This window comes from Bactrocera neohumeralis, chromosome 6, assembly GCF_024586455.1.
Source record: "Bactrocera neohumeralis isolate Rockhampton chromosome 6, APGP_CSIRO_Bneo_wtdbg2-racon-allhic-juicebox.fasta_v2, whole genome shotgun sequence".
Classification (NCBI taxonomy): domain Eukaryota; kingdom Metazoa; phylum Arthropoda; class Insecta; order Diptera; family Tephritidae; genus Bactrocera; species Bactrocera neohumeralis.
In genome coordinates, this window is record NC_065923.1 from 19,092,313 (window position 1) to 19,116,044 (window position 23,732).

At 35.6% G+C, this 23,732-nt stretch overlaps 7 protein-coding genes across 7 annotated transcripts in view; 3 read left to right on the forward strand and 4 right to left on the reverse strand.

Annotated features, from left to right (window-relative positions):
• LOC126760985 (heat shock protein 23-like) overlaps window positions 1–23,732 on the forward strand; it is a 450,653-nt gene that overhangs the window by 393,630 nt on the left and 33,291 nt on the right. The gene's annotated exons all lie outside the window — the stretch shown is intronic.
• LOC126760952 (uncharacterized) lies at window positions 351–11,153 on the reverse strand. Its single transcript, XM_050476777.1, has 10 exons — window positions 10,795–11,153; window positions 9,187–10,731; window positions 8,763–9,102; window positions 7,253–8,516; window positions 6,799–7,031; window positions 4,694–5,594; window positions 3,556–3,700; window positions 3,040–3,488; window positions 2,786–2,975; window positions 351–2,445 (listed from the first exon to the last, which is right to left on the reverse strand). The coding sequence occupies exons 1-10, from the start codon at window positions 10,996–10,998 to the stop codon at window positions 2,230–2,232; spliced, it is 5,487 nt and encodes a 1,828-aa protein (XP_050332734.1). The 5' UTR covers window positions 10,999–11,153; the 3' UTR covers window positions 351–2,229.
• LOC126760980 (heat shock protein 67B3) lies at window positions 11,971–13,191 on the reverse strand. The gene has a single exon (XM_050476833.1). The coding sequence runs from the start codon at window positions 13,066–13,068 to the stop codon at window positions 12,490–12,492; it is 579 nt and encodes a 192-aa protein (XP_050332790.1). The 5' UTR covers window positions 13,069–13,191; the 3' UTR covers window positions 11,971–12,489.
• LOC126760978 (heat shock protein 23-like) lies at window positions 14,413–15,458 on the reverse strand. Its single transcript, XM_050476831.1, has one exon. It carries the CDS (start codon window positions 15,338–15,340, stop codon window positions 14,726–14,728), a length of 615 nt encoding a protein of 204 aa, XP_050332788.1. The 5' UTR covers window positions 15,341–15,458; the 3' UTR covers window positions 14,413–14,725.
• On the forward strand, window positions 15,857–17,386 carry LOC126760973 (uncharacterized). The gene is made up of 2 exons (XM_050476824.1): window positions 15,857–16,430; window positions 16,519–17,386. Exons 1-2 carry the CDS (start codon window positions 16,253–16,255, stop codon window positions 17,139–17,141), a joined length of 801 nt encoding a protein of 266 aa, XP_050332781.1. The 5' UTR covers window positions 15,857–16,252; the 3' UTR covers window positions 17,142–17,386.
• On the reverse strand, window positions 17,611–18,411 carry LOC126760989 (heat shock protein 23-like). The gene has a single exon (XM_050476843.1). It carries the CDS (start codon window positions 18,294–18,296, stop codon window positions 17,805–17,807), a length of 492 nt encoding a protein of 163 aa, XP_050332800.1. The 5' UTR covers window positions 18,297–18,411; the 3' UTR covers window positions 17,611–17,804.
• Window positions 20,625–21,419, forward strand: LOC126760982 (heat shock protein 23-like). Its single transcript, XM_050476835.1, has one exon. It carries the CDS (start codon window positions 20,748–20,750, stop codon window positions 21,291–21,293), a length of 546 nt encoding a protein of 181 aa, XP_050332792.1. The 5' UTR covers window positions 20,625–20,747; the 3' UTR covers window positions 21,294–21,419.

Here is a 23,732-nt window from a genome sequence, read left to right on the forward strand (position 1 = left end):
TTCTAAAGGAAACTTAACCTCCTTTAAACTTAGACTCCTTTTTTTAATAGAAATATTTCAACATTTTATTAACGAAACTTTAATATTTATATTCAGAAAGTAAAAAATATACAATAAAAATATATAGCACTTGTTTAAATAATTTTTATTTAATTATGAATAAAAAACCGACTCTTAATTATTTGACATTTATTTTAACGAGAGAACATATTAAATGAGCCGTTGAAATATAAAACTATTTCAATTAATGGAAGCAGCAGTCATTTAAAATTAATTGAAACTTTGTGTAAAACAAATGCATACCTGAGTATTGTGAAATAAATGTATATCTTATGAAAAACCAAATAAAATCAAGTAAAAAAAGTCTTATTTATTTATAGTATTCTTGCAGGACGCTTAAAATTATATATATTACACATTTCTTTACACCCATACAAACTAAATAATATACTTAGACGTATGCTTAAGGTGCAACTGTACAGAAATGTTGATTTACTTATGTATTATTCTATATGTATATACTTGTATATATACATATATTATATTTTTTAACCCAACTTCTTTTTACACAAGCTAAAATTATTTATATATATATAATCTTTATTTTTTTACGTTCAACAAATTTCGATGCTTCCATATTAACTCTAACCTATTGTCATAAGCTCACTTATAATAGTTGAGCACTCTCACATTTGTTATACAAAGTTAAGTAATTAAGTTAATCCGTTATAAGTAACATTTTTCTGAGTTATGAGTTAATCTTTGCCTTAAGAGTCTGAGGCAAGTATTATGCAATTTTTAGAAAAACAAAGAATAATAATATAGAATAATTGGCATATAGTAAATACAAAATACTATCGCGGCTAAGGACCGAGCTGTGGTGAATACTTACATTCAAAACTCTTTGGTTACACAGCTTTTCTACAATAATGTTATACATATTTATATTATCAGTTATTTTATGATATGAATTTTATATTATACATATAAAAGTGGATTTTTGTAACAATGTGGAAAATTTATTATACATCCTTCCTTCTTTGCTTAATGTATAAGGACTTTCGAGTTGAGAATTAATTACACTATATGGCAATGCCGACTTTTGTCTGAGCATTTGACCAAACTGATATTTTCGAGAGATTGAGCCAAATCGAAATATTTCACTTCGAATTTCGAAATTTAGCAAAATTCACAGACGAAAAATTTACTTCGACTTTCGATATTGAGGTGGAAATATTTTAGTTCGAATTTCGAAACAAAGCAAAGTTCATAGTCGAAATATTTTACTTCGAATTTTGATATTGAGATCAAAGTGGAAATCTTTCTCTTCAAATTTCGAAATTAAGCAAAATTCAGAGTCGAAAATTTTGACTTCGTATTTCGAAATTGAGTGAAGGTAAAATCTAAATATTCGGTTTAGAGTTTCGAAATTGAACAAAGAACATAATCGAAATATTTAACTTCGAATATCGAAACAAAGCAAAGGTCAAAATCGAAATATTTAATAGCGAATTTCGAAATCGAGAAAAGGTCTAAGTTGGAAATTTGACTTCGAAATTGAGTGAAGGTGAAGTTTAAATATTCGACTTCGAAATTGAGTGAAGGTTAAGTCTAAATATGTTACTTCGAATTTCGAATTTGAACAAAGAACATAATCGAATATCGAAACTCAGCAAAGGTCAAAATCGAAATATTTAATTGCGAATTTCGAAATCGATCTAATTTGGAAATTTGACTTCGAAATTTAGTGAAGGTTAAGTCTAAATATTCGACTTCGTATTTCAAAATTGAGTGAAGGTTAAGCTTAAATATTCGACCTCAAATTTCGAATTTGAACAAAGAACATAATCGAAATACTTGACTTCGAATTTAAGCAATGGTCAAAGGCAGATTTTATTAAAAAAAATCTAGCATATAAGCTTTACCGAAAAATGTTATGCAGTATTGAAATAAGAGGAAAACGTGGATGATGTCCATATTCGAACTTTTTTAGTAACTTACATACTACAAATAATAATGCTGTATTCAATTTCGAACTTCGAAGTCAAAGATTTCGATTTTAGCGTTTACTTCGAAAAACGGAGAAATTACTGTTTTACTGACTCCATCTGTAACAAAAAAAGATTTGGTTTGGTCCCATACCCAGCCGAGTGTTGTACAGTGTAAAGCATAGTGACTACATTTTACAGCTCAGTTTCTGTTTCATTAACTTTTATCTCCACGTTGTACTTATTGTTCACTTTGTTTTGTTGTTGTAGCGACTGTTGTTACTTCTTTGGTTGTTGCTGTTGCTGTAGCTTCTGTTGTAGCGGTGTTAGCAGCTTTAGAAATTTTAATTTTAGGAATTACAGTTCTATGCATATCATCCATGCAGTTGGGACTAAGCTCATGATAGAGCTTACGTTCACGCGCCGATGATAAAAGGCTACGCCAAGCGGGCACTGCCTAGAATATTGTGTAAAAATTGTTGGTAGAAGGTTAATATTTAGCTTAAAAGAATATTTTTTGAGAAATTTTATAATTTTAGGTTAAAACTAGCGAAATCATCAGAGAGATAGCAGGGAATCTCAACATTTCTTACACTATATAGTACTATATACTATAGTAGAAAGTTTGGTCTACTCAGCCGGTGGTAGTCGAGATCCATACAGAATTGAGCTATACGGGTCTACTCAAGGGCATATACTATTGGAAAAGCAGATGTTGGTGACACAGACAACGCAATTTGCTTATCCCACTTCTGAATTAATAGATTATAGATTACTTAACACTAATTCTTATTTACCTCCAAGTTTTTAAAGTTTCCACACAATATAAGGCACTTCTTTGGACGTGTCAACGCCACATTCAAACGCTGATAATTGGCCAAAAACCCTATACCAGTGGTACGCGCATTCGATATAATAATAACATCGCGCTCCATACCCTGGTATGAGTCAATGGTGTTCACCATCACATTCGCATAACCAGCCGTACTGAAATCCGTAAAATATATATCTTTTCAATTATATTGCAATTAATAGATTGTGAAACGCTCACCGTATAGCTTTTTCTAAGGCAACTCGCTGTTGTGCATATGGCGTTATCACACCATATGTATTGTACTTCATGGGTATGTAACCATCCAGCGTCTTCACCAGACGTGCCACAAACTGTGCTTCCAGCTCGTTAGCGATTTGACCACGATGACAGTTATCATTCTGCGTATAAGTGAGATTAAGCACTGAAAATGGTTTCAAAGGCGTTTTAAATTGATGCGTTTTGGCATCATCGATCAACTCATTTTTGTAGAAATACGAATTGGGCCATTTGCAGATTTCCGGATGCATGCGATACTGTGTTTGTAAGCTAAAAATAATATCCGTGCTCTCTATGCTGCTGACATTTTTGCCTTTGTCGGCATTTGCGACAGTTTTGAGTGTGACCGATTCTATGCAACGCTGGATACGTGTGAAAAGTGACGTGCCCAGACCGAAATCGGATGCTTTCTGTAACGTAATGAAATATAAGCGTTTATATTGGGCGACAAGAGGATATGTAGTGTGATGATCATACCTTTGAGAGCACCGTAGCTGGCAGTTGTTGCGTATCGCCGACAAGCACCAATGTATTGATGCCAAACTTCAGCGGCATTAGGGTCCACGGTTCCGTACATTGCGTCGCCTCGTCAATGATGCAGGCATCAAAATAATTTACGTATCTGTGAATTTGTGATATAACATTGTGTAAATAAGAAACAGGTAAGGTAGGTCTAAGTTCGGGTGTAACTGGGCATTTTATGTCCTTGCAACTTGCAAAAATCAAACTCCGAGATAGTCCGTCAGCGTAATATTGACCCGATTTTATCTATTTTTACCAGTAACCCATACTATTAACTGTCACAAACTAAAAAAAAGTTCCCTGGGTTTCTTGATGGTACCTCACACACAATCACCAATCATATGGAGTAAAGTCAGCTGGATGTTCGAAAATCCTGATATTAGGTATATGGGGGCTAGGTCAAGTTCTAGCCCAATTTTATCCGATTTAGACACAAAATATAGTCCGATTTCACTCATTTTTGCACTGAGACATAAGAATATGAGAATAATATCACGCATCAAATCAGTCGAAATCGGTCGGTCGGTTCCCGAAATATGTGATTTTACCTAAAAGTTCGCGATACCACGCCTTCTTTCGTCCAATTTTACCTCGGTTTCCATAAATCCTTTTCGTGCCATTTCGGATGTAAAATCTCTCTCTGTCGTGTTTAGTTATTGATTTATCGCACTTTTAGTAGTTTTTAACAATACCGTTATAAGAGTGGAGGGGATTACCTTCCGATTTCAACCATTTTTACAGTGTCGGTAGGGGTGCTTACGAGATTTATCAAGGAGATATGTACATTAAATCTATTAAAAGGCGGTGCCACGCCCACTCTTATGCTATAGTAGCCTGATAACAGCGGTTCTGATAAGTAAGTAGCTTCTTGGGAAGATAAGAACGATATCTCAAAAACTGAGAGACTAATTCGCGTATGTACAGACAGACAGCGGACAAGGCTAAATCGGCTCAGCTCATAACACCGATCATATATGTATGTATATAAATATTTAAAAGTATCTTCGGCGTCTGTTTCTGAGTGTTACAAAATTCGTGGCAAACCGAAAATACCCGCTTCAGGGTGCACATATACTCAGAAAGATAAACGTACTTGGACAATTTCACACAGCTGGACAGCGTCGTGCACACCACATTCGCATGCTTCAAATGCCAATTGTACAAGCTATTCTCATCCTCGGGCCGCAAAACGCCATTCACAATATTGCGCATTAATTGTATTTGTCGCTGCTTCTCCAGTAAGACCTCCTCCTGCACGGTGTTTTTCACGTTATTCATCTTCATGTGTTCTATGTCGGCTTCGATTTGTAAAATTTCATTGCGCAAATATTCTTTTATGTCGACTTTATGATCAATTTGCAGATTTTTGCAGGTTGCTTTCAGTTTCCGTATTTGATTGCGTTCAATAATCTTTGGTAAAGTAGCATGTCGTACTTTGGGACTGATGCGCTCCAACAAACCGAAACGTATTAATCGGAACATTTTATCCGGTGACTTCGTTTGACTCATATCGAAGAGCTTCTCGGCGATAACATCAACAGCGGCATTGCTCTGCGCACAAACCAACACTTTTTGGTCGAGTATGCGCACCTCATTGCCGTACAGCAATTGATGCACCAAATTCGCAATGACACAGGACTTACCAGTGCCAGGCGGCCCTTGTATTAGGGTTATATTCGGTGTCGGTTCGATGGCATGCCGATAGGTGCGTAGTAAAACATGCTTTTGGCGATTGTTTAGTTCGTCACAACCGTTATATTGTATGTTGCATTTCGGATATGGTTTTATTTTGCACAATTCCATTGGATCCAGTATTTGCTTTAGCAGTGGCGATTGCTCCAATTGATAGACGGCGTTAAACGCACCAAATTCGACACGCACAATATCGACCATCGGCCGCACTGTAATTGGATTTTTCAGATTGGCACGTAAGTCCTCTAAATCTGCTAACTCTTTTGCCAGCACTTCATATGCAATGGTGACATTGCTGAAACCTGAGGAATAAAAAAAACAGGATTTTTATTTATTTATATAGATCTTATTTGTATAAAGTATATCTCTGTAAAAAAATATATGTATATGTTCGAACGGAATCTAAAATTAAGGAATCCCGCAAGTTGTAGGATTTTAGGAAGTTTGCTACATCCAGAAGAAAACATCTACGTGAGGATCTGAGTCAATTTAGCCGTGCCCCTTATTGTTGTCGTTGTAGCGGCAAAAAAACATGCCTGAAGTAATTTTGAGCCAAGTTGACAGTCCTTAGAAGGATAAAAATCCGGGTCTGTACCAGTTATATACACTCGACTGCCCAGGGAACGGTCGTGTTCTTCTGTACCTATGACCGTTGTTGGTGTTGTAGCGGAAAATTCTGCCGAGTTGACAGTCCTGGGTCGAATAAAAAACCAGGTCCGTTCCGGTTACGTACCCGACTGTCCACGGAACGGTATATATGTGAACTAGTAACTTACTTTTTGAGATTTCGAACGGAAATTATGCAAACGCTCCTTTTTCCTCAAGAAACTGCTCATTTGTGGGAACTATATCCGACCACTATAGCATATAGCTGTATAGAAAACTTTTTTATTTGACAGGATATCTTCAAGAAATTTTGCATTAAATAATTTCCCAGGTAACCGTACAATCTGCGAAAACATACATAGCTGCCATACAAACTGATCGATTTAGGACTTATGCCATAAGAAATGCACCTCTGAAGGGTTGTTGTTGTTGTCATTATAGCGGGTACCTAGACAACGTTAGGATAGTAAGAATTAGCTAAGTTGTCGTCGACGTCATCCAACGGAAGGCCCAAGAAACGTGTTGTTTAGACGGGGTCGGACCAAACGGAGAGGAGTGTCAGATAATTGGGGTTGGTGGGGCATGCAAAGGGGTACCAGTGTCATGCGGAAACTCATTGCACGCAGGACTTACATATACTGGATATGCCGGGGTATACAGAACGAAGCGGCGCAAGGGTCACTCTCATTTCTCGCGGCAACTTGAACTCTTCGTCTTACCTGTGAAAGGTATTATAGCTTCGTGGCAGCCGAAGTTAACATTTCTTCTTGTTTTAATGCAATTTTGTACAAAAGTCTTTAGAGAGTCTAAGACTCGTTACCAACAAAATATTTCAATTTCAACCGAAATTATTAGTTTTTGTAAATATATAAAAATTACAGTTATTTTATTTGCACATACCCACACGCTTAGACGACATGTACGCGAACGTCTTAAATTTGCCCCATTCCAAAACGACAAGTTCGCATTTTGTGTTCGAATTATTTACGCCAGTACAACGACCCAATATGATATAACGATCCAAATATGGAGTGACTTGATCGGCGGCAAGAGTAAACGGCTTGGCTTTGCAACGAGTATTATCACGTTCCAGCATGCTGATAAATTCCAATTTCATTAACGGTATAATTATGCTAGAAAATATAAAATTTCATTAATAGTATTATAAAATGATATGAAAAATATAAAAGACAGACATAACATAAAATATGTCAATTTTGCTAACGTAATGGCAACTCTTTTTTAGTTATTAACGGTGATTTTATTGTTGGACAAAAATATATTTTGACGTTAATTAATGAAAAAATGCCAAAATGCAACATCAAAAGTTTGTATTTTCAAAATAAAAAATTACCTTTTATAATGATTGAATGAGTTAAATTGATTTGGCATTGGCAACAAAATATCACTGGCAGCATCCACTTGAGCATTACGATTGATCAGCCACTCATTGCTCCAACCCAATATTTGCGATATTATTTGTGCGGTTTTATCGATCATAGCGTACGTTTGGCGCACCATTTGCGCACGATCCGCACAAGTTGGACTTGGCAGTATATCTTTGCAATCCACACGCTTATTCGCGCCACTCACACGTTCAATATAGTGGACAATTGGCGTTTCATTGAAGCGTACATGCTTCTTTGGACGCTCCGCGTTGGCATTACGATGCACCACATCTATGAGGCACGAGCGATGATTTGTGATTTTTTGCAACAGTTGTTGATTCAGGCGAGATTCGGTATAATTTTTTTGCATAGAGGCAAATGTAATTTTATTACTTTTACGCACGGCCGCATTAAGCGGTTTTGGTTCGGCTGTTGTGGTCGCATTTCTATTCTCATCCAGCGAAGATGAACGCGACACGGACTTAGCACTACCGGTACTCGATAAACGACGACGAATGATTTGATCGACTTTTTTCATTTCCTGCGCAAATGCGTCTACAATTGTTGTGTGATTTGCTTTGGGAATTGCCGCTGTTGCAGCCGTGGAAGCTGGTGTGGACTCTGTGGCAGTTGTTGTTGTTGCATCGCTGGAGGGTCGCTTTGTTTTTGGTATTCTATAAGTGTTGGTAAATTTCTTAGGTGCACTAATGTCCTCTGCAAGCAGCGCACCACGATTGGTTGCGGTGATTTTCACCTTGGCCTTCTTCTTCTCCACACCTTCGAGGTCAGTCGTGGAATGTTTTCGTTTCAGCAAGGGTTCCTTTGACGGATCTGCTAATTGCTTATCGGCAAGTTCTTTTAATTTTTCCTTGCGTGATTCTTTTATTTTACGTTTTTTCTCACTCTCTCTACGCCGCTCATCGCTTGGCTTCTCAAGCCACTTTCTCTTCAATTCATCTCTATATCGCTCATCTCGGAATTGTCCTTTGATCTCACGCATTTTTTTGTGCATTTCCTTTGGCATTGTGGGTCGTATTTCTGCGGAGACGCCTCTATGCTTACCCTTGTGTATGGGCAAACAAGGTGCATCGATTACTGATGGCGGGTGGTGCAAGCGTTTAACTGGCTTAACCAAGCCTCTTTTATCATGCCTTTCCTTCTCTTTGCCATCACTGCTCGAAACTCGTTCATTGCGCTGCGCACTTTTACTACTGGTAGCCGCCTCGGCATCTAAAATGTTAGTAATTAAAAAACAAGAAAAAAAATGTTAGCTTCGTTTCCAACGAAAACTATAATACCCTTCCTAGGAACATTTTAGATCACATTAGAGGGCGTAAAAATTGTTTCCTGATTTTGATGGGTCAGTTTGTAAGGCTCTTCGCTTTACGTTGATCATTTATATATATATACATTTTTATGGTCTCCGAAGGTTGCTTCTGGGTGTTATAAACTTCGTTAGATGGCTGATATTCTTACCTGTTGGCGCTTCAGTTGATTCACTACTTGATTTTCTTTCCAACTGCGTTTTCTTCAGATGTTCTTTTACAATGTGTTTCTTTTGTTGTTGTAACAATTGTTTGCTGCTTCCGGCTTCATAATTTGTAACATCGGAGTGCAACAGGCCCCGTCCAAGCTTTGACGACTGGACGTCGTTTTTAATTTCACCATTTTTTTTAGCCAGCGTAGCAACTACGTCATCTACAAGTTCCTCATTGAAAAAGTCAAGGTCATCGCTTTCGAACATTAGTCCATGTTCTTCTTCCTTTTTAACATTATCATCGGAGTCGTCTGCCTTATCATGTTGAAAATCAAAAACCTGAGAAAATTAACAACACCAACATTAACACACACACATTCTGAATTGCCCAAAGATAAACTACAGCCTATACCGAAAGCCCACCTGTGACATATTCATTTTTTGTGACAGCAACTTCGTACTCCAATCGGAAACTTTGTGTTCGAACTCTTCATCATAATACTCATCATCGTCGTCTATCGTAATCCATACGTCATTTTCTATTTCGTTACTTTTGGCTTTAGCTTTGGTTGAAATCATTTTGGAATCGGGCGAATTGGCGTCAACAGGCTCTTTCTTTATTTGTATATTTGCAAAATCATCTTGGCAATTATCTTTGTGAACATCATATGCTGGTTCGTCTTCAACAGCCAATTCTTCCTCACTATGATCACACATCATTTCAGATTTGATATCGTTTATTAGAATTTGTGAGAACAGCATATCATCATCCATATCGACAAAAGCGGCCAATTCTTCAGCAGTATTTACGGAATCTTCCTTTGCCTTTTCCACGTTTTGATCATCGGTATTTACACTCCTTTGTTCATCCACTGAATTTTTGGAGCTGTTTAGTGAATTGTCAAACAAATTTGGACTCTTTCGACTTGTTTTACATGTGCTATCATCAGCATGTTCTTCTTTTTCAATATTATCTTTACTATTCGTGGTGTTTTTTGTTGTATGTGCTTCTTTTGCATCGGCCGGCACTAGCTCACCGAAGCACTCTACGTTTTGTGCAATATGGCCTTCGTCGTCCTCATTATCACTTAGTAAGTCGATAGTGTCACCATTGCAAAGTGGTTTATCCAGCGCTTTATCATCGTTAAGCTTCTTATATACCAATGGGTTAATGGCTTTTACACTCTGTAGTATGACCTCATCAGTGCCGCCAAATATATCCACCACATTTTCGTAACAAGAATTTACAAATTCTCGCTTTATATCAGGTAATATTGGCTCATGTATGACAACTTTTTCGTTCATTGATTGAGTGGACGATGCATTATCTTTCTTATCTGTCATTGTACCAGAAGCTGAAGTTGTCGGTTTATTTGAAGTGCTGGTTTTCAAAGGCACCGGATCTGGTTTATTAAAAATATTTTCGTCACCGGTTTCTTTAGTTTTGTCTTTGCTACTTGCACTCTCTTCAGTTGTTTTCTTCTCCTCCTTGTTAGGAAGAACTTTGTCCTCCTCGTCGTCACTCAAAACAATTACATCACCGTAATAAAGCATCGGTACTTTTGACAACGGCGTCGAAGTTTTTAAATTGTCATTGGGTTTTCTAATGTTTGTTAAAGAAACCTCCGTTTTAACACTAGGTAACAATGATGAAGATGATATTTCCGTTACGGAAGTTGACACGGAGGGGCACTTAGGTTCATCTTTTTTAACTTCTTGTACGATATTTGAATTTTCTTTTGTAGATTCTCCATCTACAACTATGACTTGAGTTGCTTCAATTCCTATCGGTTCTCTGAAAATAGTTGTTACTTTAGGCATTGGCGCATATATGAGTTTATATATTGGATGTTTGAGGCTCGGTTCTGTATCATCCGTTACGCCTATTCCAATACAGTCGTTTGCTTTTAGCTCGATCTCGCTATTATGTACTTTATTGCCATTCACAAAGGTTCCATTTATAGAGCCCTAAACAAATATATATTAATTACATTTTTATTGTTTGATCCTTATTACAATAACTCAACTCACCAAATCCTTTAGTACGATTTTCTCATCAATATGCACAGTAATTTCCGCGTGTTTTCGTGACACATAATGAGAATCTAGAATGCATAGAGCCGATCCCGGTGTTCGTCCAACTGCAGTGACGCCAATATAAAGTCTTATACGATCGCCTATCACCTTACGCTCCAAAAACCAGGAGGATAGCACACGATTGCTTCGATCCGCCATAGTATCCTATCTCCTTACAGCCGTTGCCGTTACGTATTGTCAATAGATATTGTTTCCGCAGCTATTTTTGTCATTAGGGGTTCTTGTTTATTAAATAAAACGCTATTTTATTATTTACAAATATTTCCTCCATAAACTTTTAATTGAAATATGATAATAAAACTCCATGGTGAAATCACAATCCTTCATACAAATAAAAGACAAATTCAACACAGCCTCTTCCTCTTATTCAAGAAATGTTCACAATGATAACACAGGGGATGGAAATATATGTATGTCAATTTTATTGAATTTTATAGTATATTTAAAATTATACTAAAAAAAAATTAAATTAAAAAATTTTTACTCCCGATAACCGCTAACTTATTCGAAAATAAAAATCATATACCTCTTGATAAAGAAATTAAGAACAAATGATTGTAGTGTTGGTTTCAACAGTGGAACTGATCTTTATGGTACGCCGTTAATTGTCAGTGAAAAAGTTTGAGTGATGAATGAATATTAACATTTTTTAAATGTACAGTGATTGTGAAATAAAGTACTATATTCAGCTTTGTTTATACAAATTCAATTAAAAATGAAATAAAATACGTGTATCTGGTTCTATTAAAATAAGTGTTTTCATATAAAGTAAGAATTGCAACAGTAGCAGCTAAAATTTCAATAGCAAATTATCGGCGGCAGTATTTTAATAAGTAAAAGAATGGAGCGCCAATTTCAAGGTCAGTGCATTTTTAGTGGGATAGCGTTCCAGGGAAGTATTTAAAAAGTAAAAAAAACTTTTGCTGAAATATTCGGAATTACTTGGTCAACAAGAAACGGAAGTATCAAACTTGTTTTCTTATAAAGTATACCGGATACGCAGTTTTCGATTCAGCCCCAAATTTTGTATATATTTTAATTATTTAAATTTAATTAAGATACGCACACTAAATTATCAATGATGGATTATCAATTATTCGATTTCAATAATTTATTTATAATCAATTTCCGCTCAATTTTTTTATAATTTTTTCATATGTATATTTGCATTATTATTTAAAAAGTTTACGATAAAATGTAGAAAAGCTTATTCAATTGTAATACAATATGATAAGATGAGATTTTCCAAAAGGATAAGGATACACTTAAATAGTAAATAGCTACATATATAAATATAATAATGAAGATATTGCGCAATATACATAGATATCACTCTAAAGCTGCTTTTTAAATATATTCGCAATATCCTTTAACATAATTCATAAGTAAATTAGACTGATTGTTTAAAATTACCAGTCATTTCAATTTAATTAAACGCTTACAATTTAAAATATTGGCCGATATTTAAAAAGTTTTAGTACATCTAATTAATTAGTATTATTATGTAAATGTAAAGTTACTGCTTTACGTTTTCAATTCATTATGGGTAAATTTCCATTTTTTTCCTTTACGACATCGAGAAGAATATAAATGCAAATGAACATTTATGGTGTTACACGCAGTCAGTGCTTATTTTGTTGCGGCTGCCTCGGCTTCCTCCTGACTTTTGGTCTTTACAAACATTTCGGAAGGCCCAACCTGCTGTATAGCTATTATGCGCTCCTTCTTCTCTACTTCTGGCGGTGGTGGTGGTGATGGTACACGCACAGTCAACGCACCGTCCGAAGATAATGTCGATACAATGCTCTCCTCATCATAACCCTTGGGTAGTACATAGCGACGTGTAAACTGACGCGAAATATGACCATGTTCATCTTCACGTTCTTCGTGTTTGCCCTCAATCACTAATGAATCATCAACGATTTTCACGGTTAGATCCTCCGGTTTGAATAGACCAACATCCAGGTGCACTTCGAAACCATTCTTTCCATAACGATTAACTACATTACCTTCGGTGCTGTGCTTAGCAGCCACTAGGTGATGAGCATGCGGCCCCAAACGTGCAATTAAACCCAAAGTACCTAAATCCAATGGATGATGTTGGCGTTCATGCAAACGTCGATAAATATGATTTGGATACAAATCGTGATTATAGTATGGAGCTGAGTCCAAACTCAAGACAAATGGTGGTATATTCCGAATTGGCATTTTTCACAAATTTTTATTTATATGTACCCCGTTTAGTTTTCTACTATTTTTCAGTAAAATAAAGCGTAATGGTAATACACCCAACACACTTTGAATTTTCACGATAATTACTTGAAAAATGCATACAGCATGGGCTTTTATACTTGCGCAAGAAGTCTTTGGTGAGCGAACTCTCAGACGATAGGCAAGAGCGAGTATGGACAAATAACTATATGAGCATTTCATGCACCAGTTTTCTACAAAATTCTCGCAACTACGTTGTATAAATAATATTACTGAGTAATTCAGCGCCTTTGAGGTGTAAAAAGGAGGACAGGTGCGTAAGTCCCCTAGCATCTAGAGGACTATTTTAAAAAGCTACTCATTCGAATCTATTTCACGCTCAATTGTTTCTACTCCCTCCTTTTTCGCTTGTATATACATATGTATGTATTCAGCTACTTTTGGGCAAATATGTACATACCTAATTTATGGAAACAATTTAATTAAAAATGTTTTCCTTTAGCATGCGTGTATGCTATCTTTATTTATGCTTTCAATCGCATAAATAAAATTTGGCTTATTGTCGCTTAATTATTTTTATGAACTTCGTCTTACAACAAATGTGGTTAAATAAATCTAATTACGCATAGTACATATCTATTATTTATACAGACAGATTAATCCAAAACGTGTCATATCTTCCATAGTCCATAGTCTTCCACATAACACTACACCTTTTGAATTTTGTACCATTACGAAAAAAGCCTGCAAGCAATGCAAGGAAGTACGGCGAGTAGTGATGAACATAATTTCATCCTTCCATACCCCGAACAGGGAAGTTTATAACAGCCAGAAGGAGGCTGATACTATAAAATATACATATGTACATACATATGTATGTATTTAAATGATCAAAGTGACAAGCTGAGTCCGCCTGTGCGTCTGCCGATGTATACGGTCCCTCAATTTTGGAGATATTTGAAATTTTGTGCACGTCTTCTAACCAAATAGCAAGTAATTTGTTAATCTAATAGAAAACCCCAGCCAAACGTAGTTAGATACAGCCCTCGGCCGGATAAAATCCGGGTAAATTACTGTACTCTAGAACCGGCTGTCATGGAAATCGCAACTTATTTGTCGGAACCGTCGATATAGAACCACTGTAGCATTTTGCTGGCATTGACAAGATATTCTCATGAATTATTTTCTAAAGTAACGGGACATTCTCCAAATATATCTTCAAGGTTTCACCAATATAGCATATAAATAGAAGCCATACAAACATCAAAAATAAGTTCTTATAATCAAGCGGAGATCCTATTCAACACTCTTTTTTCCAACCACAGAAAACAACAAAAAATATTTATATTTCTATATTCTAAAAGTATTTATTTTTAGTAAATGAATGCTCTCCATATTAATTTTAATAAAATTATTACGAACATATATTATTAAACAGCAAAAACTTATAATACTACATGGGTAATTAAAAGAAATATGAATGAGAATGTACTGCATTTTTGCCAGCACGCTATTCTAATTTGTTTGTTTCTGCACAAAAGTAGTATTTATCGAAAATACATCGTATTACTAATTATTAAAGCGTTTCTACTACATGTGGAATGAATAAATTGTGTATGAAGTCTCTTTGCAATCACTGTCTGTCTACAGCCATTTACTTTTGCTCGGCGTCTCCGTTGGCATCGCCAATCTTCTCCTCCGTATTGTGTTTGACATTCAAATGAGCCGGACCGGTTTGTTGAATTTGTACAACACGCTCATTGGATTTTTCTTCTTGTGGCTTCGGAGCGCTAACTGTGAGGACACCGTCTGATGAAAGCGTTGAAATGACTCTATCGGCATCGTAGTCCTTCGGTAGCGCATATCGCCGTACGAAGTGTCGTGAAATGTAACCATGTTCATCCTCACGTTCTTCATGTTTGCCCTCGATAATAATGCTATTATCAACTACTTTTACAGTCAGCTCGCTGGGCTTGAACTGAGCCACATCCATGCACACTTGTAGGCCATCTTTACCTACTGGAGACAAACGGCCTTCGCCCTGCTGCGCCCGTCGACTGAGAGCTCGTTCGCCCAAGCGATTCACCAAACCCAAGGGCAGGGAATAGCCAACAAGATTGTTAGCAGCTGGCTCATGTCGATGATGGTGATGGCGGTGAATATGATGTGGATGCAAGCCTAATCCGAAGTCGTTGCCGTAGTACAGCGGATTGTAGCTCTCGCGATCCAACTCATCAATTAAGTTCAATAGAATGGGCAAACTTGACATTTTTGATTATTTTTAAGTCAAAATAACTTAATATTAGTTTTAATTTTAAGATAATTTTTGCGCAAATCCGCTACGTGTAACCAATTTCTTTGCTCGCTTGCGAAAAACTGATGTGGATTCAACGTTCGCTTGCCTTTTATACGCTTGAAATTTGTGTATGCTTGAAATTACTCGTAAATTCTCGAAAAATTAAAATCCAATAAGCAAAGATAATAGAGAACAATGTAATGTTTGTTTCTCTTTTGGAAAGAGAGTTGAATTTGATGTTAAGTGCATAGAGAACTTAAGAGTAAATTGTATATGTGAGAGCACATACATATATGCGAGAGCTTTTATAAGCAATTAACAATTATTTATAATTAGTATTCCACTCATTTATTCTGATTGGAACATGATGAATCAAGTTCGAAAGGTATACATATTTAATAAATTACAATATTGTTCAATTTATATTGAAAATTATTTCAGGTGCATAAATTTGTGCAAAACTCTCCTCAATGTACTTACATTTCTACACTATAATGACCGGTTCACACACAACTTTCCCTGCTTTGCTTACTTCACAACAAAGCATCTCTTCATCAAAACCTTTCTTTTTATTTCACTTCACATTTGGAAAAATCTTAACTTTCATTGTAAATAAATCCGATGAAAAATTGCTTACCAACCAAACCACCAAAGGCAAATGAAGTTACCGATTTTGGTGCAAACGGACCAAAACGGCAGCGCTGTTGCAGAGTGGACACTGAAAGCCGAGCCGAGCGCAAAACTGACGAATGCGAGAAATAAGCAGCGAGAAAGTGGAAGCTGACCGAAGCTGAACGTGTAGTTGTTCAATGCAAGAAAACAGTACTGAAGTGTTTTTCAGCGCTGACTCGCGTTGAAATTGCGCGTATTATTCAGTTGATTTTAATGCAATTCGTGACTATATGTATGTATGTAATATTGAGCACAAATATGGATATTAACTTATTGATAAGTGAAGTTTTTGCTCGCCCTGCTCTATGGGATCGAAAAAATAAAAATTATCACAATAGACAACTGGTTGAACATCTATGGAAATCAGTTGCAAGAGAAATGAATTTAAAGAGTAAGTATTAATTAAATTTATTCTAGGCATTTTATCTACATTCACTGTATGACATTCAATATTTTATTTCTTTATTCTTATTTTTCAGAGGAAGAGGTAAAGAAAAAATGGAAGTATATTCGCGATCAATTTCGAGCTGAATTACGTAAAATATCTGTTCCGATATCTGCAGATAGTGCTAATATGGAATCAGATTTTAATTCGAAGTGGCCTTACTTTAAACAACTATTATTTTTGAAAGACCAAATGAAGCACCGGGAGCTAAGCGGAAACTTAAAGAAAATAAGTACTATTCCGGATGAAAGTGGTAACGAAGATCCACTAGAAGTAAATGATGATATAAGTAGCTGGAATATATCTCCAGTCGAAGACACGGACGATACCTGCGATAAATTTGAACTTAATATTCCGCCTCCAACGAAAAAGAAATTTTTAAGCCACACAAAGAATACTTCGCACCAATTGGAAATTGAAAAACGTAAATTACGCTTAATTGAAAAGAAACACTCAGAAAAAAAAGAACGAGATGAAGATCAGGCCTTTTTCGAGTCTCTTCTGCCGCATGTTCGTAAACTGGAACCCGAAGCTAAATTGTTATGTCGAATGGATATTCAGAATACTGTATATAATCACGTATACCAAAAATATAAAAAACCTCCAATAGTTTGCACATACACCCAAACACCAATTTCAAACGATAATTTACAATAAGCAGTTGTAACTTCACCCATCAGAACTCTTCAGGCCCAAATGTGTTTACTTTGGATTTGACGTGGACTCAACAGTTTCAGCCAAACTCTATTACTTAAATTGAATATGTGTAAACGTATTATACTTTTGTCTACTTCAGCAACTTTTAATTACCAGTAAATCATTTGTGTTTGAGTGTAAGTGCCTGTACAATGTGAAGTAAAGTAATAATTTTAATAAAATTTATATTTCTCACTTTATAGTTACTATAAGTCTTTCACTTGGCGTTATTGGTATTCTTGTAAAATTACTCAACCCTTATTTTGGTTACAACATTAATCGCATGTTTAGCACAAATCTGGAATCGAAATATACTTTATCTGAGGGATCTGCATACAAGATTCAAGAATATCAGATATACATAAGTACTTACGATCCTCAAGACCCGGTGCAAATATCTGACCTCGAAAGTTAAGGAAAACACGAAATGTTTCTTTTTTTGTAACAAAAGAGTGGTATTTATTTATTTATTTCCTTCAGTACAAACTATATTAAAAATGGGAAAAAACTAATTAAGTAATACTCCGAATGTAGCAACTAAACTCTAGACCCGCTCGAGGAAAGGTGTATGCGTGTATGTTTTAAGGAATGCGTTGTTGATGATTTAATTGAAGTGGCAAATGTTCAATTCTTCTTCTCTTCTTTGCCATTCTCCTTAACGTTCAAGTGTGCAGGACCAGTTTGTTGTATTTGTACATGACGTTCATTGGACTTGTCTTCCAATTGCGGCTTTGGCGCCATAACAGTCAGTACACCATCTGATGAAAGCGATGACATCACTTTATTGGGATCATATCCTTTGGGCAGCGAGTAGCGACGAAGAAAATGACGAGATATGTAACCATGGTCATCCTCACGTTCTTCATGTTTGCCCTCCACAACGATACTATTGTCTACAACACGTACATTCAATTCACTGGGTTTGAAATGGGCGACATCCATCGACACCTGGAAACCATCTTTGCCCACCAGAGGTGAAATTGCCCTTTCTGGTTTACCCAAGGCTAATTGCCGGCTCATGGGCCAATGGTAGGTTTGATGATAGTATGGAGAAATGGCCGTGGTGAGACGGTCCATGTCGTTAATTAAACCCAATATTGCTGGAATTGTAGCCATTTTCTTGTCTCTAGTTTTGAAAATTTTCCAAAAATTAATTCGATTCTAAAACTTTTCACCGAAACAGGCAAGTTTTGTTTATAGCAAATACTGTTTGTTACGCTTCTGTTGAATGTTTGTATACAACTGTTGTTCGTACACTGGCAATTTGCCGGTATTTATACTTTTTGCGGCGCCATCGAAAATTCAGCTATGTTGACTGTGGTCATGGTTGATAAGTAGCGTAAATGGGGGCCATCGACCGTGGAAGCAGTATAGAAAGTTCCGGTAAATTCTGCGCAGCCCAATAGATTCTAGAAAAGCAAGAGTGATCACTCACAGATTGCGCTAAATAAAGAGAACATGTGGTGTAGCGCGTCAGAGTTCTCTCTCTTATTTGGAATTTTCTACAAAACGTTTGGAGAATTTCTACAAATCTTGAGTATGCTCATTGTATGCCGATATAATTTTTTAAAGCTGCTTCAGTAAATAGGCAGGTGAAATAATTTAAGATGCAAAAAATGGGTAACATTTTGTTAATTTAGTTGAATAACTTGTTAACAGAAATTCTTATTAAACAAATACATACATATTGAACCAGAGAACATTGATGTTCTTTGATTGAACCATGAGAAGATTACCGCAAGTACTAGCGACAGTGGGAGAAAGCATCAGAAGAGAGTTGAGAATAGCGTAAATTACAGAGAATACAAACAAATATTTATTGAGTCAGTTATTGGGAGTAAAAATTGATATTTTAGCTGGAGAGGTGGCTCTTATTATTTTAACATATGTATGTACATATGTGTGGCGAGTGTTCGTAAGAATGAAATATTTAGAAAATACCCAAAATTATGATAAAGGGTATGCAAAATTTTTAAGGATTTTTTTAGCATTTCGTTGCATTATATATTTTCCTTTTATGTATATATGTATCTACAAATGAAAATTTTAACCAAATTTAGTATATATTTTCTTCTAGTCCCCAAGAATTGTTTGTGGTTATGGTCCTTATCAAGCAAGCTACAAGACATACATACATATTCAACAAATAAGATAAAAATGATTTTGTATGAAAAAAGAAGAAAAAACTCATAAAAAGAGAGTACAGAAAGCAGCGAGAAATTCCCTGGTTTTCAAAATTTCCTCGTTGAAACTGAATTTCAAATTTATCAGCTGTTTTTTTCATTACATTACTAACTTTCGAGTTTTGTATTTGAAAAAGGAATGTTATGAAATGTCTTATGCTGAAGACTATTAAATTACCTTATTGTTTGTTTTGAAAATATAGTAATTGATGTAGAATATTGTTAAGATGTCAAGCCACTTGTGCAGCAGTTTCGTGATAGATTTAACTTGGGTCTAAATTTTGTTCTAAAATTTGAGTGCTGAATCTTATTCTATTGCCCCAATTATTTCCTAAGTTGCTATACTTTTTAATTGAACTGGTTTACCATGAAGATTGTGTCGGAAAAGTCGGATACATGCTTATGTTTATATTATATATATTTAGTTATATCCTCGCGAAATAATTCCTCAGTTTTTAAGATATCGATCTGAAGTTTTTCACACAGCCTATTCTTCCCAAGAACCTAGCCATTTGTGGGAGTCGCTGATATCGAACTACTATAACATATTGTTGTTTTCCTTGTATGGAAAGCTTTTTGTTATTTTGTAAGATGTCTTAACGAATCAATAACCATACATTTCTCAACATTTTTTTTAGATCAAGGCACTATACTTATGTTCATACATATGTATGTACATATGTAGATATGTATATGTATGTATACTGGTACATTTGTACATAAGTATGTACATATACTTATGTATGATATATGTATATATGTACATAGCTGTAGCTTATCCATGGCTGCCATGCAAACTAACCGATCATAATCAAAATCAAGTTCTTTTATTTTTGATAAAATTAATTACATATAACAAGTGTGCATTAAATTTCATCACAAATGTGCTTTCCATAGTACACATAATAAAATATATGTAAAACGAATTAACAATATTTTCACAACAATTCATTCTCTAGCATCATACTACTCGCTAACAGAGATGTTGCTCTCCTAGCAACACCAAGAATGTTTTATACTCTCTCTTACTCTTAAAAACAATTATTTTTGCCACTACTTCCCGACTTTTCGCGAATTTTCTTTTGCATTGGGCGCACACTTTATTTGTGTGTATTATTGTTTACACAAATTCTAGTAAAACCGAGAATGAACATGAGATAGTATTCCAAAGAGCGCCAGGTAGTGCGCAATCGCGAGAGTAATGTACGAGAACTGATAACAGCGGCACACTGTCAGAAAAGTATAAAAGCCAACGGTTCTTTAGTGCAACTCCAGTGAAAAGTTGAAAAATCAAATTTGAAGTCAAAAGTGATTTCGAAAAAGCAAATAAAATATTTTTCTGTAATTTAACAGTCGAAGTGAAAATCTAAAATTTGTAGTAAAAATGCGTCCACTTCCACAATTATGGCGTATGGCTGAGGAAATGCAGCGTTTGGCTTTTCCACGCCGATCACCATTTTCGGCATTTTACGATGACTTCTTCAACGCGCCGTTCACCTATTCACCATGGAGTCGTTTAAGTCGTCTACAACAGGACCTTCAAAGTCAGGTTGAACCAAAGTTGGGCAAAGAAGGCTATCAAGTGTCGTTGGATGTTGCACAATTCAAACCGAACGAATTAACCGTTAAAGTGGTAGACAACAATGTGGTCGTAGAGGGAAAATATGAGGGGCGTGAGGACGAACACGGTTTCATTTCGAAACATTTCGTGCGCAGTTTCAGTCTGCCCCGCGGTTTCAAAGCCGATCAGGCCGTTTCAACACTTTCATCGGATGGCATACTAACGGTTAATGTACCAAAACCTGCTGGTTTGGAAGATAACGCGGCAGAACGTGTGATTCCTATTCAACAGACCGGTCCAGCACATTTGAATGTAAAGGAGAATCCACCAGTGGAGAATAAGAGTGCTGAGGAGAAGGATAAAAAGTGAACGAGATTTTTGTTTTAAGTGTTTCGAACGAAATTCAAGCAAATATACATATGTACATATATAGAAGTAGCGTTATAGACTGTTATTAGTTATTTACGAATAAAAAAGAAGACTGCGAATCATAAATTTTATCTTTTTTTTTGTAAAATCGTAACATTTATGAAACGCCATCGTTTTGAAAACTAGAATAGTATTGCTAGAAAGGGTGACAGTCAATTTTTCGCGGATCCGATTTCCAAGATTCTGGACAACCGGGTATATATGTACATGCATATGTGGGTATGTACTTACTTCGAAGCCTGTTTCGGTTATGGTAAGGATAATTAACGAGAGGTCGTCAGGACTAACTTTAGCAAGGAAATTTCGGGAGTTATTATAAAAAGCTGATTTCTTTTAATATAACTAATTTGAGATATATTTTAGATTTCAATCCTAATGAAATTATATGAATACCATAAGCTTGGCATAATTTAATTCGAAATTATGGACGAAATTCCATTGATATGTCGTTTCCTTTACTCCAAAATGACTTTTGAACCACCCTGTATTCTAGTAGCTCTAATACAGTCTCATCAAATATGATTCAGACCGACAAAAAAAATCTACTTTCTTTATTAACATCTTCAAAACATGCACTTCCTGAGCCAATTTTCAACATTTTGGAGTGCCATTGATTAGATTTTTGAGAGTTTCCATGTCATATTCATAAACGTATGTAAGTATGTATGTCTCGTCACCACTAATGATGCATTTGATAAATGTAGAGTCCTCAGCTACGTTGTCGAACATCTCTTCTTCGACCTACATTCAAAATAGTTTTGCCAGAAGATTCAAACAACAAAATGTGTTGAGTCTATCCATAAGATATGTTGAGATCATCTGCTATCTCTCTGATGCCAACACGACGATACTTCTAGTTAGTTTCTTTAGTTTTTTCGATGTCATCTTCATTACATCATTGTAAACAAATAGCTGTCAAACACGTCTTAATTTACATATGGAGAGCAAGCTTCACACGAACATAAAAGATGTGTCAAGGTAGGAAAATATTTTCAAATGATTCGGGTGACGCGCGCAGTTTAAATGGACAAATCCGGTAAAATTTGATCAACTAACACTTGATCAACAGCTGAATTTTTCTCAACGGTTCTGAACCGAACGAACCACTATTTACCACACTTCATATTTATAACATCTCATAGACCTTAGCCCTCTTGCAAGAATAAACCTTTTAATAATATATGTACATATGTACATACAAGTATATTTTTTCTTGTTTATTTTGTGAATAAAGGGCTTCACAAATTTCTTCAAAGAAAACAAGAGTACGACACAGACAGTTATTTTCTCTTCCTAGGGATGTAATTTTTTAAGAAAATTAAAACAAAATGAAATATAATTATTGAATCACAGCGTTTAACTTGCAGCAAAGTTCATTGGCTCAAAATCTTTATAAACTGAAATTATACAACTTAAGGAAACTCCATTTTTGCTGTAGCATAGTATATTTCATATTTTTTAAGGTTATTATTTAGACTTTCACCATAAATTAGGTGAGGAACTCGGCTAAATGAAAAACGACTGTAAGGTCTGATCATTATGTCATTATTCATACTCACTCCCTTAGCGGTTCTTTAACTGCTAGCGGAGCGGCAATTTTAGTTGAAGCAACTAGAAAAAATCAAGCAGAGCGAAATCTGGTGAATAAAGCGATCGATGGTATTCATGCGTTTTTGGCTAAAATCATAATCGTCTCGGACGAGTTGATCTCTCTCGACCAAAATCATTCGAACGGACTCGCGAGAGATGTCGAGCTCTCTCGCCATCTCTCTAACACTTGCCTGAGTTACAAGCACCATATCCTTCACTTTTTAAATATTTTCATCAGTGGAAGAGATCGAAGGTCGTTCAGAACGGGGAATGTTTTCAACGATCTCTCGACCGTCTTTGAAGGCTTTGTACCACTCTTAGGCATGTGTTTTTGATAAAACTGAATCACCGTAAGCCTTTTCCATCACTCCCAACGATTTCGCACACGAAATTTGGTTAGAAATACAAAATTTGAGACAAATTCTTTGTACGATATTTTTATCCATTATAAAAATCGCAACGCACTACTGAGGTGTGCCGACTTAAGTAGCTGTTGTAAGCAAACTGGTTGACAGATCGCGCTCATATATGGCATAGTTATTAAAGACAGTCCTACCAACTTAGTAAAATTTTAAAATATCGTTTACTCGAGGAATTTTTTGTCGCAATGTATGTATATATTCATAATTTAAAAATAATTTGAAACCTCTTCAAACCTTTAGACCTCAATTTATTATTGTTGATATTTATAGTTAGTATAAATATAATATATGTATGTAAATATAAAGATATATTTGATGTATATAATGTAGAAATAAGTTTTACTTCGTATATTATATGCACCATTGA

Coding starts and splice junctions, on each gene's coding strand:
- LOC126760952 (XM_050476777.1), bottom strand. CDS start 10,998: ATGGCGGATCGAAGCAATCGTGTGCTATCCTCCTGGTTTTTGGAGCGT. Junction 9,103..9,186: donor AAAAAATGAATATGTCACAG/GTGGGCTTTCGG, acceptor TAATTTTCTCAG/GTTTTTGATTTTCAACATGA. Junction 2,976..3,039: donor GCCTTAGAAAAAGCTATACG/GTGAGCGTTTCA, acceptor TACGGATTTCAG/TACGGCTGGTTATGCGAATG.
- LOC126760980 (XM_050476833.1), bottom strand. CDS start 13,068: ATGCCAATTCGGAATATACCACCATTTGTCTTGAGTTTGGACTCAGCT.
- LOC126760978 (XM_050476831.1), bottom strand. CDS start 15,340: ATGTCAAGTTTGCCCATTCTATTGAACTTAATTGATGAGTTGGATCGC.
- LOC126760973 (XM_050476824.1), top strand. CDS start 16,253: ATGCAATTCGTGACTATATGTATGTATGTAATATTGAGCACAAATATG. Junction 16,431..16,518: donor AAGAGAAATGAATTTAAAGA/GTAAGTATTAAT, acceptor CTTATTTTTCAG/AGGAAGAGGTAAAGAAAAAA.
- LOC126760989 (XM_050476843.1), bottom strand. CDS start 18,296: ATGGCTACAATTCCAGCAATATTGGGTTTAATTAACGACATGGACCGT.
- LOC126760982 (XM_050476835.1), top strand. CDS start 20,748: ATGCGTCCACTTCCACAATTATGGCGTATGGCTGAGGAAATGCAGCGT.